At 35.3% G+C, this 15164-nt stretch overlaps 1 protein-coding gene across 1 annotated transcript in view; it reads right to left on the bottom strand.

Annotated features, from left to right (window-relative positions):
- Window positions 1-15164, bottom strand: part of UNC13C (unc-13 homolog C) — a 511573-nt gene that overhangs the window by 312403 nt on the left and 184006 nt on the right. Inside the window, exon 7 of the mRNA XM_037053932.1 lies at window positions 6569-6788. Within this exon, the coding sequence (XP_036909827.1) occupies window positions 6569-6788 (220 nt within the window). The remainder of the gene's footprint in view (window positions 1-6568; window positions 6789-15164) is intronic.

Raw genomic sequence — 15164 nt, 5'->3', positions numbered from 1 at the left:
TACTTATACTATAAATAGCATTTATTACAAATATTATGGAGAAAATGGTGATAATAAAAATATAATAATTATTACTTTACGTTCATAAATCCTTACCTGCATTTGAGGCTGGTGAACCCAGAGGAGGTTCATATTAACAAGCATGAAAAGCACGCAGAAGGCCCAGTACTGAGGCACTTCTCTCTCTAGGAATCTCTAGTATGAAAAACTTTGTTGATTTTCTTTTCTTTCCTAGTAAAATCACATAGGTGGGCCTGCTTTTGGTGCCTATTTGTTTTCTTTCCCATGAAATCATGTAGGTGAACATGTAGTTAGTATTTCCTAACCTTTGTCTTTAGTTATTTTACATCCAAGGTAATTTTAACCCTCCTCTTTTAATATGCCTTCCTTCTTTTCAAGGAACCTACCTGCCAGTCCCCCAGTCTTCAAGTCAGCCACCTCTGTTTGCTTACACAATCAAAGCCATGCACTCCACGTGATTTGTGGCAAACCAACAACGAACTGATGTTTAACAGAAAGATAATTGGAGGAACAGAGATCTGACAGAGCATCATCTCCCAGGCCCATCGGAGGCCCCATCCCTGACCTGGGGGAATGAGGGCAGGAAGTCCTCTTTCGAGAAAACTGCCCCTTTCTAAGAAGTGACTTCTCTGTCAAGAAGCTTGAGTCCAAAAACAAACAAACAGCAACATTTCCTCCCCCTCCCCCTATACCATCCTCACCATGTCAGTTGTCCCATTAATTGCAAATACAAACATTTAGAACAAGTTTGGAAATACGTGCATGCTAAAAGGAGACAAAATCTGGAATGCACTCTCACAATTGTATGTCAAAGCTACTGCATTTCACAAGCATTATCTAGATACTAACGTTCTTAAGATTTCCTCATCATTTCAGAGTCCAAAACTATCTATATGAATTAGGAGAAGAAATTAATTGTAAAGATAAAAGTAAAAAATTTTCAAAATACTTTTGCTATGTAACAAAAAAAAACAAAGAAAGCAAGAAGGGATGGAAGGAGAAAAAACCATTTTGCTTCTATTTTTAGTTACATAGGTTTCTTCATGTCTTCTTCAAAAAACACAAAAAAGAAAAAAACAGAGAAAATTTAAAAACTAGGTTATTTTTTTTTCTTTTCTTAAATAGGCTCTGACATCCAGGAACTTGGTTGACACAAGTTCACATTGTCATTGGAAGCTGGTTTGATGCTCATAGCTGGGCCACACTTTTATCACGTTGCACGTGAGCACGCACATAGAACGTGCAATGCACACACAGCCACTCTGTGACAGGGTTGAGGTGACACAAACACAGCCACTTTATACTTTCTGTCTAAGCACAAATGAAGGAAAGGTCACTGTGCAAACCAAATACCAAACATTCCTTTCTCTAAGTGACCACTGTTCCTTTACTGAGTACAGATATTAGCTTCACTCTAGTCTGCTCCTTGTAAGAAAGATTTGTTAACTTACAGAACCACAGAGTTGTTTTCACTTCCATGCAACACCCAATCTAGGGCAAACCTCTACTGTCTAATACTCTGTGGTTCACCCTACCATGCATCCTCCCTTCAGCAATGTGTAATAAAACTTTTAAAAGTTCAGGTGTGTTTCTAGTGGTCTTTAGTGGAGGGCATTCACAGGTATTATAACTTTTTTCACATATGTGGAAAGTGATGCTCAGAGAGATTTTAAAATATTGTAGTAGCAGCAGAATGAGAAACTATATTTTTTCGAGTAACTCAGGACTATGAAACACACACACACACACATACACATTACTTATGTTTATGCTGAATACCTCTATGACATTATATAAGGTATACTTACCCTTCTATTCCCCTATTTAATCCCAGCACCTGAAAATGCTCCACTGTTAGTTTATTCCTTTGGGTTAAGAAATTGACCATTGTATCAAGGTAACTTAACTATTGATTCCACTGTTACCCAAATTAACTTATCAGATTATTTCCTGTTTAGTATTGTTGAAAAGTCAGTGCAATTGCTATGTTGTGATAGGGTTATACCCCGTGTCTGGTGGGCTAGCCATAGAGGACAGGCTTTGAAACGTCATCCTGATGGGAAGTTCTGTGGAGTCAGGGTCTGGTGGGCACAGGATATCCTACAAACAGGGGTACTCTTTGGGAGACTAGACAAGCACTACAAATAAAATTAAACAATTTAAATTTTTCCCTTAGGGTCAACTTTGTATATCTCTTTATAAATCAGGCAAGAGCACTAGGCTTGAAGTTCATAGACCTGGGTTCTAACTCTGCCTACAATATCCACCTGATTTTTTTTTTTTTGACAAGATACTAAAATCTGCGAACTCAGTAGAATTGGCAGATTGGGTTCTCCAATACACTTATCTCAAAGGCTCTTCTAAAAATCAATGGTTCTATGAAAGAATGACCTTTAAACCATTACATGCTCTTTTTAACGATAGTTCTTTTGTTTTCATTTGTTCCTTAACTGACATTTATTAATCAAAAAACATTGTTTAAATGTGTTCTAAGTTCTGGAGAAAGTATATGAATCTCACTTCATCACTTTCCACAATAAATACCACATTTAAATGTGTTCTAAGTTCTGGAGAAACAAAGACTATGGTCTCTCTCTGTAGCAGTAGATACACAAAACCCTACTTCTAAGCTTTCTGAGTATTCATTACATAAGCATATTTTGTATACTGCTGTTGAAAGAGTAGATGTTAAAAGCTTCCAAGATAGATCGGTGTTTATATGTATTCATCTGAATTAAGTTTTAGAAAATAGGTCTGAGTTGAGGGACAACATCAATTACTTTTTTGAGCTCTGAAAACCCAGAATCAAACTCCTACCCACAGAAACTATTGAATACAAATAATAGACTGTCTTAAGAGATCATGATTGCAAAATGTGGTAACACAACACAGAGAAAGAATCAGTATCTTGTTTGCAGACAGGAGTACACTAGCCAGATTTTCTAATGTTAGGAATTTGCAAGGGGTAGTAATTAGGATGCGTAAGCTTTATATAATGCCAGTGGGGAACATGCAGAACAAAAGAATACACTCCCAAAATGCTGCTTTCCTGAACTTTTAAAGAAATGGTTTCTGTCCTTATTAGGCTGAATGCTTAGTCAGTGGGACTCGGGATTCCCTCTTTAGAAGTGTGTGAAGGAAGTAAAAGCGAGTTGTGTTAGGTAGGTACCACGATATTTGTATTTCTGTAATATTGAAATTGTCTCTTTTCTACTTTGAAACAATAAATAAAATATTTTACATATAATCTTTCCCATGTATGCTTCACTCTGAACACATCTTCATCCCAGCCAACATATACTTTTTTCCCTCTCCTTTAGTTTAAAACTACCATTACTATTACAGCAAGTTCCTTACAGGTTATATTAACATCATTTGGGGTCACAAACTTTTCCTCCATTAGCTACAATTCAATTTTTCAACCACCAGATACTCTTTCAAAAATAAAAAAGAAATTAAGAAAGGTCATTTTAGATAGCAGAACCCAAATGAGTTAATTAAAGGGAAAACATACAGTCAGACTCTGGCTACTTCCACTGGCCTGGGACTAAGAGGGGAAGGAAAGTCAATTTTCTTTTCTCAAGGGCTGATCTTTCTGTTTCTCTTCAGTCTCCTCGGTTCCTACTATAACTACAGAGCTGTCAGGCTTGGGCCAGGAAGACAGCGAAGTGAAGGAACTACCACCGAGCAAAATTAGCCGAGAGGCTGAGACTGAAGAACTTAATGTTTTTGTGTTTCTCTGAACCTTTAAAGAAATACTGAAGCGGTAAGTGGGATTTTGTAATCATCTGATTTAATCCCACTTGACGGCAAGTGTATAAGTCACTTGAGTTTGGAAATAAAATACCAAACTCAAACCAACTGGAAGTAAATTTAAATACTCTCTATTTTGTATGGGTCATTGGTCAGAATGCGTGTAAAGTATCTCTTTTTCTTGAGATACACACACACACACACACACACAGAATGAATATGTGTCTAAACTGACAGACTGAAGAAAAGGATTATCAAAATAATAAGGGCCCTAGAAACCTGAAGAAAACTATTATTTTCAAGTATTTGAAAAACTATTATATGTAACAGAAGACAATTTATTAAATGTTTTCTCCAGAGATAAGATTTGGCTTAAAGAATACAAGTTAAAGAAGGCTGGAAGGACTTAGTTCAAATTTTAGTTTATAAGCTAGACTTTTCTGATAATGAATTCAGCTGTCCACTAAAGTATCAAATTTTCACTGAAGGTGTTTGAACAGAGACTGAATGGCCATTTTGCAAAGGAAATTGGGGAAACTTCTTACATGAGGCTGCATCAGCTACACTTTCCAAGACTGATTTTCCTAAACTTTGTATTCTGTTCTTTCTTTTCAATGATGGCATACATGAAACTATTTCATACAAGTTGTTCCTACTGCAAGTGTCTGGCTTAGAGCAATGATCAAGAGAAATTTCTTAAGAAAATGGCACTTATTTCATTGGGGCAATTTTAAATTTTATTGATATTTATTGTGGAAAGTGATGAAGCCAGATTCAGATACTTGCAAAACCTTTATCTGTTCAACGTGAGTGTAAGTTTTAGCAAAGAGGGAGGTGTTATTAAAAAATACCCCTTGCTAAAACATATATAACCACTCTCATTTTTCTGAACAATTTTATTGTCAATTCTTAGGTCTGAGTTGAGGGACAACATCAATTGCTTTTTTGAGCTCTGAAAACCCAGAATCAAACTCCTACCCACAGAAACTATTCAATACAAATAATAGACTGTCTTAAGAGATCATGATTGCAAAATGTGGTAACACAACACAGAGAAAGAATCAGTATCTTGTTTGCAGACAGGAGTACACTAGCCAGATTTTCTAATGTTAGGCATTTGCAAGGGGTAGTAATTAGGATGCGTAAGCTTTATATAATGCCAGTGGGGAACATGCAGAACAAAAGAATACAATCCCAAAATTTATATGTACATTTTAATGAATAACTTCAATGACAAATTTGCCTAATTTATTGGACAATATGCAATGATATATAGTGTCTTAAAAATGGAAATAGATTGTGAAAATGTTTCTAAAGTTTAATAAATAGGTGGCATTTCTCTTCGTTAAAAGACTGAAAGAATGAGTTCATTTTTCAGGTATAATCTACATCATTTTTAAGGGATTTAAGCCATTTGTTTCTAGAAGGCAATAATTTTCCTGTCTGTTTTCTCAAATGTTGCTCACCTAATAAGCTTATTTCTTAAGATGCTTATTTTACAATTAATTTTCTAAACAAGTAGACTGAATTTTAATTGAATTGTGAGACTTGGCAAATAAGTTGGCTGAGCAATACTGAATTAATCCTCCTTCCTCTTAAACTGTCATTCATATATTTCAAAGGGATACTACTTCTTTTGCTTAAAAAATGCACTTATTACCATTAATACCCTTACTTTGATCTGACTGTGTAGGGAGAATACTAATCAGGTAGAGAAAACTGCAGAATATATGTTTCTATTACTACAAAAGCCAGCTGTGAAAGCATTTCTTATTTAATCTTCACTTTGACATTTTCCTCTGTCCCTTCTCAATTATAGCAACCTTACATTGACTACATTTATATAAATAACAAAGAGAGGGGGCAATGTTTAGAAGTGAAAAAAACATTATTTGCCAATGAAAATCCATATTTAAATACATCTCTTTGGCAATGCTTTTTTATTATTTAAGGTCAGCACACACAACCAAATAAATGAGGCAGGGAAAAGTCAGTAATATATATTTTGCAGTGTCACGTTTTGGCACTTTTGGACCTAAAGTATTAGTATAAAACATTTTTAGAAATAGAAAATTTAAGGTATGTTGTGAAGGTCAGCATACAATATGCCTATTTGGAAGTGTGAAAGTTTGGAAGGACCCTTCAGATTCATTGAGCATCTACTGTGTGCCAGACTCTTAGCAGAGACTATTTCATTCAGTCTTCCTTTTGAAGTAAATTTTATTATTCCTGTTCATTTGGTGGAAGAAAAGAAAGCCCTGAGAAGCTAAAACTCTTGATCAAAGTCCCATATCTGCTAACTCTGATTTGTCTCTCACATTTAAATGCTCGATCTTCCAGTTCCAAGGCCTGTGCATGGGATGGAGAAGAACATGGCTTCTTCAGTCAGATGCCCAATAGTTTTGGCAAAGAATTCCAGTTGCTACAATCACAGGTGTGTGCCTTAGCCCCTGTTTGAGGAACATGATTCTACATATTCCCACTTACTACGTGAGGCTATTTTGAGGTAATGTGAGAAAATAGATTGGGAGTCACTTTGAAGTTTTCTGCTTGATGTGAGTGCAATAGTACTGCAGGTACTCACTCTGAGGAGTCTAATTTTGCTGAGATCAGCAACTAGGAATTATACCAAGTTCAACTATATGAATGTGCAGTATGTGTTTCTTTGCATAAGTGATAGAAGAAAAGACAAGATTTTTTGAAAGCCAGAAAGAGCTGAAGAGAACTAACCTGAAAACATACAGGATAAGGTGGGTTCTGCAAACCCACTACTTCAGTCTAACCAAGTACTCACTCTGCAAACAGTCGGCATTTAGGAGGTCCTGACACTTCTCATGGCACTTCACTCCACACTCCAAGCACTTCATGCCTTGCCGGGCAATGCCCCACAGGAGCCCCTCACACTCGTAACAGTAGGTAGGTGTCGTAGCGGTCCAGACTTCAAAGTTGTGTGGGGTAGTAGAAGACATGGGGTAGATCAGTGCCTGCAAGGTCTTCTTGAAGACGTGCATTTTCTGTGAAGAACAGACAAGTTACCCATGCAAGCCAAGCTGGTGGGTTCAGAACTTTTTAACATAATACAAACCATTGCTTCGCTTTTCCCTGAAAATGCTATTTGGAAAGAGTCCCTTGATTACTAATTTAAATGATGACAGTAAGCACAATAACTCTGCTCACTTATTCTTCCCTCAGGGATCTAGGGCCCAATTCAATTATATGAACTCAAAGAACACCCTAATTTTCCAGATTGGACTGGCCTCTACTCTTGTGAAAGCTTTCTTCACAGCACTGTAGAGCCCGAATTACTTGGCAATGCCTGTGTCCTGGGTATACTGTAAACTCCATGAGGACAAGGGTGAGACACATCTTGTCCAAAGCTACATCAATCCTCAGAGCCTAATGCAGTCTTTGGCTTGAAATAGGTACAAAGGGAACATTAATTTAAAAACAAGCATTTATACTACTATCCTTAGTCTAAGTTGGTTTTTGGTAAAATTGTGAAGTAGATGAAACATATTCTCAGTGCTTATCATTGTCCCTGGCACATACCAGGGGTACAACACACTTTCTTGTGAAATGAATGAATGTTTGCCTAAGAGTCTTGTAATCTATGGAGAGATTTAAGGTCTCTAAGATTCACTTTCCTCTCACATGCCTATCTAAGGTATTATTTGAAGATCTAATTGCATGACGGTAACATATGTATATTCCACAGACTTCCAAACACTAAATAAATGCTAAGTATTAATATTGGTAATGGATTTTCAATCGAGAAGTGTCAGCCAATAGAAAATAACTTGTTAGAGACCTTCCCAAGGTTTCTCATACCCCACTTTGCAGCTGACTTCCTGAGAAAAAGGCTAGCAGGCTCTGAAGTTACATTTAGATAATTTCACACAACTGTCCGATGCATAACAATGGATATTTACATAAATCCTGTAAGAGATTGTTTGATAAGTAATGCTAGAAAGGAGGCATTTCTATTTTGCATTTATCACCCTTAAAATTCATTTCAGAGTATCTTCCCACAGTGTTGAAATGACCAAGTTTCCATTACTTTTCAATTCCACAGTATGCTAACAGTATATTTCCTTTTATTGTTACATTTTCTTCATTATGTGTTTTCTGAGAATATGTTTGGTAATGGTACTGGGAGATTCCCTGCTAGGGAGTTAAGCTTTACTAACAATTTCTCTAACTTTAAACAGCAAGATTTGGCATTGTTACTCCTGAGGGTCTGGTCAAAACTCTTTATGCTTCAAGCAAGTCTACAGAGCAGCACTATGGTCAAATAGGGGAATAACTTAAGTGGGAGACCCTGTATTAGGGTTTAGACAGACAGAACAACTGGGTCCATCACTTTTTAAAGGTAGCCTATGCCAAGTCAATCTCTTGGATTCACTTCATAATGAAGATGTCTTTCAAAGAACTGTTAAGGGTTCTTTTAGAATTACAAGCATGTATTGTTTATCTTTGCTTCCCCTTTACTGCCTAGAAAAGTGGTTATCTTCAATATTCCTTCAAGTGAATTGAATGACTCTTGGCATAAGAGATTTTCCCTGAACTATCTATACACAGTTCCTTGTTCTAGTTGGATTGATTGGATGAAGGTGTGTGTGTGTGTGTGTGTGTGCGTGTGTGTAATACAGCATTTTTAGTTTAGCTAAAAAATAGAAGGGAATTTAGTTATATCTGAAATCATATTAGGTAATTTGTTGTTTGTTTTAGTAGGGGAAAATAATACAGTCAAACCTCGGTTCTGTACAATCTGTGTTCTTGAACAATTTGAGTCTTGACCAAGTTGCTCAAGGAAAAAAATTGTCTCAGTTGTATAACAGAACTTCGGGTCTCAATTCTCTACCCAACAACCCTTTTGTGTTGATATATGCATGGCCAGTCCAGTGTCTCTCAGATGACAGACAAAGGAGACTGTGTTTTTGAACAAATTGCTTCTCAAACAGTTTTGTAGAATTAAGTTTGAGAACCCAGATTCCACTGTAATTCTAACTCAAAGGAACACTGGGTGGAAATATAAGAGACTCTGTTACTGAAGACTGAAAAATAGGAAATGCATGTGAATTTAGAAGGTAGATTTGAGCAAGTTATTTTTAAACGTGAGTTTATATTTTCAGATTAAGCATATGGTTAATACATTTTATCTAATCTCAATGTTCATTTTCTTTTCCTTGAATTCAAGTGATACATGGTCAATCTTCTAAATCTGTAGGTAATAGCAGGAGTAATACACATAAGGAACACTTGCTGAAAATGTAAAGAAACTGAGAGAAAACAAAGTAATTCTGGATAGACAACTGAGAAGATTTCATTGAAATGTTTTGTTGTGTTTGGTTTGGTTTGGTTAAGTAGCCATGATCCATTTTATGAAAAGAAGAGTGAAGCTAATTTAAAAAAATAAGACATATGGAAAATTTACTACACAACACTTAGAAAATCAATTGAACGGGGCATTAAAATAAATGTCAACATTTAAAAGCTATAGCAGCTGGAGGGAAACATTCAATAATTGACTAGAGAATACATTTTCATAGTCTCAAGGAAATGATAATATAAATCTTTTTCATTTTTGATTTTTGAGATATGGGCATATTGAAAATCACTTTAAAATAACATATGAAAATATTTCTTACTCTAGCAAAGCATAAAATGTAATTATAGTCAGTTTAGAAAGATGTTAAAGGAATGGTTAAGGAAAACATGTAAAAATAAATCTCATGAAAGGGGATTCTTATACCACAAAGGCATACTGCATCTTTGGAGGAAGGAAAGTGCTTTTTTTAGCAGCAAAAGAAGAGCAGAACAAACAAGAGTATAAGAAGAACTGAGAGTGTGTGAATTTTTGGGAATAAGGCAAAAAAAAATACTGTAAGGGGTATGACCAAAAAAAAAAAAAGGAAATTGTTAAATTAGCCATGAACCACAGGAAATGGAAGTCTGTAATTTACCATTAGGAGCTGCATTGAAGGGAAAATGATTTTTTTTTTTTGTAGCATTTTGGGCAGGTGAAAAGGTTGGTGGGTACAGCTGATAGGATCCTAGCTGAAATGAAAGAACAGGAGTAGGTATGCTATCACGGGAGGGTTGCTGGCCTAGGAAACCAGGAACCAAACATACGGAAAGGATGGTCTCAAAACAAAGCAGAGCCCTAGCTACTAGAACTAGGTCCTAAGGACACAGTGAATTCAGAAATTTGGGAGACTACCTGCTAATGTATTTTAAGTGTTTCTAAAGTTTTCAAATCTTCTATAAAAACATTATTTTCTAAAATGTATGTATTTTTTTTATAATCAAATATATGCTCAATGTAAAATAATGTATAAAACTCAAAGTACAAAAAGTTTTTAATAAACTTTTCAATTTCATTTTTCAAAATTAGGAATAGTCTGTATGTTTTCATTTTCTGTTTATAGATAGAAGTCTTTGTAATCAGGAAAAAAAACAAAAATGTGTTTACATTATGAAAGTGATTCCAGAAAAGGAGAGAATTTTTATTGTGTGTAGACACTGTTTTAATCTGTAGAAATGAGGGTAAGAAATGCCTTGACCCTGATAAGCCTTTGTAGCTAAATACAACCCATAGGCTACAAAGTGGAGGGTGCTCATATTCTAAACAAATATTTAAAAAAAAACGTCCTGATCCAAGAAGGTGGAATTTAACGTGTGCTATCTTAATATATCACTTTTAGAACAAGTAGGACACTGGGAGGAAATGAACTTTTTCCTATATGAGGAAATTAAAGTGAGTCTGAGAAACAAAGCAATCAGGCTTCCTGCCAAGAGCAGTGACTAGTGTTTTTAGACCGTCAATATTCCAATCTACCAACTGTTAGTACCTAAAACAGGAACAAAGCTTGTCTACCTCCATTTGCCATATGGCTTTTTTTCTTTTTCCTCTACAATGTTAGTGACTTTACTAATGAAGGTCTATTTTCCTCTTCATCCTGTGGGTTTTCCTCATGGGATTATGGAAATCATCTTTATACCCCTCCAAAATAGCATATTGATAATTCTAAGAAAAAAATGTGCTTCTTATTGTGAACCTATTTTGTGTGTCTGAACTTAATGCATGCTTTTTAGAAAAAAAAAACTATTTGCTGTCCTTTAGGTACCATTTTATTGTTTTTAGACAAAGTCATCAAAAATATTTTCAGAGCAAAGATTAAGTACCATGTCATCTTTAAAATTAGTTATAAATATGAAAACAGAACAATGGTAGAATACAGGGTGGAGTGACCATAGTGTAAGTTGTATGTGAATCACAGGGGTTATTCTTGTATTATTATTTATAAATTATTATATTATTTTCTAAGCAAACAACTGTAAAACTTCTTTTGCCCCAAACTGTAAGTTCCTGAGTATAAAAACAGATAGAATTTCAGGACTAATTTCTTCATGAGAATCATCACATGAAATCAATTATAATAGCTAAACTTACTTGAGTAAATGTTTTTGTAAAAAAAAAATACAGAGACTAAAAGTTATGAGCCTATCCATAAAAGAGTATTAAGTTGTTTTCACTTGCTTTATCACAGCTATTAATTATCATTGACCTAAGTAACTTGCGGGTGAGTCCAAACAAAGAAGGCAGAGCAACAATAAAGTGGATGATTCAATAATTCAAGGAGAATACAATATAGGATGTGCCTTCTATCATGACAAAACATAGTCTGAAAACCAATTAGGATAGATTTGTCATGTACTGTAAGCACCAGTTTTTCTTCAATTCAAACTTTCAATGCAAATGCATATATAAATTATGGAGGTGATATGAGATGAGTAATTTATTACATTAAATATGAGGCCAACAATAATGTGAATTTGCCCACTGGGGGAAACTTTAGTCATTTTACAGGGAAAGTAATTTGTATTACTTGGGTTAGAGACTGAATTCTTATAAATATTCTAACAGAGGCCATGGAAGAGTAGGAATAAGGGTTTGGATATTATAAACAGAAGAGAGGGAAGGGGGTAACCAAGGAAAGCCAGTCATGGAGCCATGTAACATTCTGTGGTGAAAATATCTAATAATAAAACTAATAACTAATATTTACCACATAATTATGTGTCAAAATGTATAAACACTAACGCTATCTTGAAGTGCTTTCTATTTGTTATCTCATTTGATTTCCCCAACAATGGCTCTAGAGATATTAATACATTCATTCTATGTATTGGGATACTGGTCTGGCAACATGACAGACTAAGTTAATACAGCTTGCTAGAGAAGTGTTGGAAAAAAATTTTAATATGTAAAAATGCTGAAGAGAAATAGATTCCCCGGACACCTGAAGTAAAAAAGAAAAACAGAAACTTAATGCCAGAATTACAAAAGCTGTTTCTGTGTAAACCTGAGTTGTGTTTGGAATTCAGTTAACCTACAAGGGCTAGGAATTTTGGGGTTTTCAGACAATTTTCAGACAAGATATTTAGACTTTCCTTCTTCCTAATGTGAGTATTGAGGGTAATAATGTGAGCCTGAACATTTGTAGATCTTTATTATTTTTAGAACAGAATTATTAACTTAAAATTTCAAAAAGTATGTTTATTAAACATTTAAGAAATATGTTGACTATATTAAAATAGTGTAAGTACTTTTAATATATTTGATGGAGAAGAGGGCAAATAAAGAAAACTCAATTTATAACAGAAGAATCTTAGAAAAGATATAAAGTAAGAAGAGACACAGTAAATTTTTAAAAACAAAAGCACAGAGCTTAAAGATATTGTGGTAATAGTAAATTGAGTAAATTCATCATAAAAGATAAATTCTCAAATTGAATTTTAACATTAAGCTATGTGTTATGAGATACACATAAAACACCAAGTGTTTTTTTAAAGGGCTAGAAAAAGTATCAAGGAAATATTGATTTTATCAATATAGAATAGCTATATTAATATTATATAGAATATATTTTAAGGAAAAGGCACCCATGAAATAATATTATTAGCAAAAATGAAACAATTTATCAGTAGTATAGAACTCCCAAAATTAATGTACCCAACACAAAAAAACTCATGGGGTGTCTACAAAGTTGATTATGTACTTGTGGGGGCAACTTTGCTGTAACTCCCCCCATCCACCACAGATGAAAGTAACACTACCAAGACATGATCTGCTTGGGGAGGAGAGGTGGCCAGTCTCTCAGAGGAGAAGGGCCAAGAGCCCCTTCCTCAACAGATTTTATTGGGTTGTAACACACAGGAATACAGGCCACAAGGATCAAACAGTAGATAACATTTCAAAGAAATCTGAGGGCTTAGTCTGAGTCAGTGTCTGTCAGGTAAGGGGGTTGCAGAAACTTTGGGAGACATACTCATTTCCTGCTCGGACCCTTATCATATGAATGAAAACACTCTTAGCAAAGCAGGCTTCACAGGACTTTTAGGAACTCTTTCTTATGCCCAATCACCCTGGATCTCGCTCTAGATGGCAAGGGGCTGCACCACCTCACCCAACATGGGTTTTCAGGCTTAAGTGGATTAGAGCCAGGAAGTGCTTCTCCCAGAGGACATGGGGACTGAGCTATGTCAGAATAGCTGGGGGGTGAGGGTCCATCACTCCCTCTTTGTTGCAGCCCCCTGAGTCCTTCCATAATAGCCTCCCAAGTAATCATGTCTGGCTTAGGTTGCCCCCGTCTGAGAGGTCTTACCTATCTTTGACTAACTGACCATGCATTGGGGGCAGGAGGATAAAGCAGAAGCAGCGTGTGCTACCAGAGACAAGCTTTGTCTTCTTAGTGGCTGGCATTTCGGAGGTATCTCACTCAGCCTTAGCCATGGGGGGCAGCTACAACTTCTGAAACCAGGCAGAGTGGTTCCCAACATGTACTAAGCTATAAAATAATTCTCAATTAAATATTAAAGACTGAATATATAGTCCATGCCCTCTGAATACAATTCAGTAACAAAAGTTAAGTCCACATGATTTATCATTGGAAGATTAAAAACTTTCTAAGTAATTGAGTCAAAATATTAATCAGTGAATCATTTATGAAATAATTATATCTTAACAGTAGAAGCATTATATATACAACTTCTATGATGTAGCTAGAATGTACTGAGAAGAAAATAAATAGCTTTTAACCGCAGGTGGCGAACTGCAGGTAGCAAAACCACAGGTGGCAAACCCGTGGACCTAAGCCGGCTCTCCACCTTGTTTTAGCCTGCAGGCACCTGTGTTTACCTGGCAGCAGTGCTGAGCTCCTTGCCCCTAGATAAGGAGTAGTTACATTTATACAGTCTCACAATTACATTCGGCCCTTGGAAGGCAACCACAAGGCTGATATAGCCCCCGGTGAAAATGAGTTTGACACCCCTGCAGTATAAACACATATGTTAGAAAAGAGAAAAAGAAAATTACATTAAAATAAACAAATGTGGTAAAAAATAGACACAAAATCTTTGAAGGCATGAATAAGAAAGAAAATGAGGAAGAAATACACAGGGATGGAAATAATCTAAAACTGAGTCATGGATATCTATGTATATATATCATTATTATTCATTACCCTCACTTATGTTGTGAGTACTCTTTTGTATGTATCTAATACTTGATAACAATCAAAATTCACAAACTATATACTCAACTTAATAAGTTACAAAAGTAGCATCAGGATAAATGCATAGAGAGGATTAATTTACACAAGACAAGAGCAGAAATAAAATAGATAAAGAAATACTCTGGTGTCAACACATGCCAGAGAAATCTCTTACAGTACTGACTTCACAAAAGAGAGAAAATATAAGTAAATAATAATAAGATAAAAATAGCGCTAGTGTTTATACATAAAAATATGATTATATGAATAATTTGGTGCTATTAAATTTTAAAAGTTAGAAAGGACAACTTTCTGGAAAAAAATTATAAAAATTGACTCAGTATGAAACGTTTAAAGAACATGGATAGAATTATATTAAATAAATTGATTTAGTAGTCAAATAGCTCCCCTGAAAAATAAAAGATGACTTCAGTGGCAAGTTTTGCTAATCTTTGAAGATATAGCAACATATACTTCATGCAAACCATCCCAGGTGGGTGACAAAAAGGAAAGCTCCCCAGCTGATTTTATGAAGCTAATTTGTTGTTGATGTCAAAATTGTTCAAATACACAGTACATTATAGACCATTTAACCAATGAACATACATGTGAAAATCTTATGTAATTCCCAAATGTAAGAGAAAATCAAGGCCAAGAGAGTTCCTGTAACTTGCTCACACTTCCACAACCAGTGGCGGAGCTGGACCAGCATCTACATCAAGCCAAAGACTGTGCTCTTTTGGAAAAGCACAAAAGCAGGACTAATAGCAGTACTTGTAAATGAGCTTGTCTTTATTTGGTGTCATGACTGCTGATTCCCAAGTCAGTATTCCT

This window comes from Sturnira hondurensis, unplaced genomic scaffold (genome assembly GCF_014824575.4).
Source record: "Sturnira hondurensis isolate 20B ecotype Veracruz unplaced genomic scaffold, ASM1482457v3 Scaffold0008196, whole genome shotgun sequence".
NCBI classification, from domain to species: Eukaryota; Metazoa; Chordata; class Mammalia; order Chiroptera; family Phyllostomidae; genus Sturnira; species Sturnira hondurensis.
This window is presented reverse-complemented; position numbering and strand designations above follow the sequence as displayed.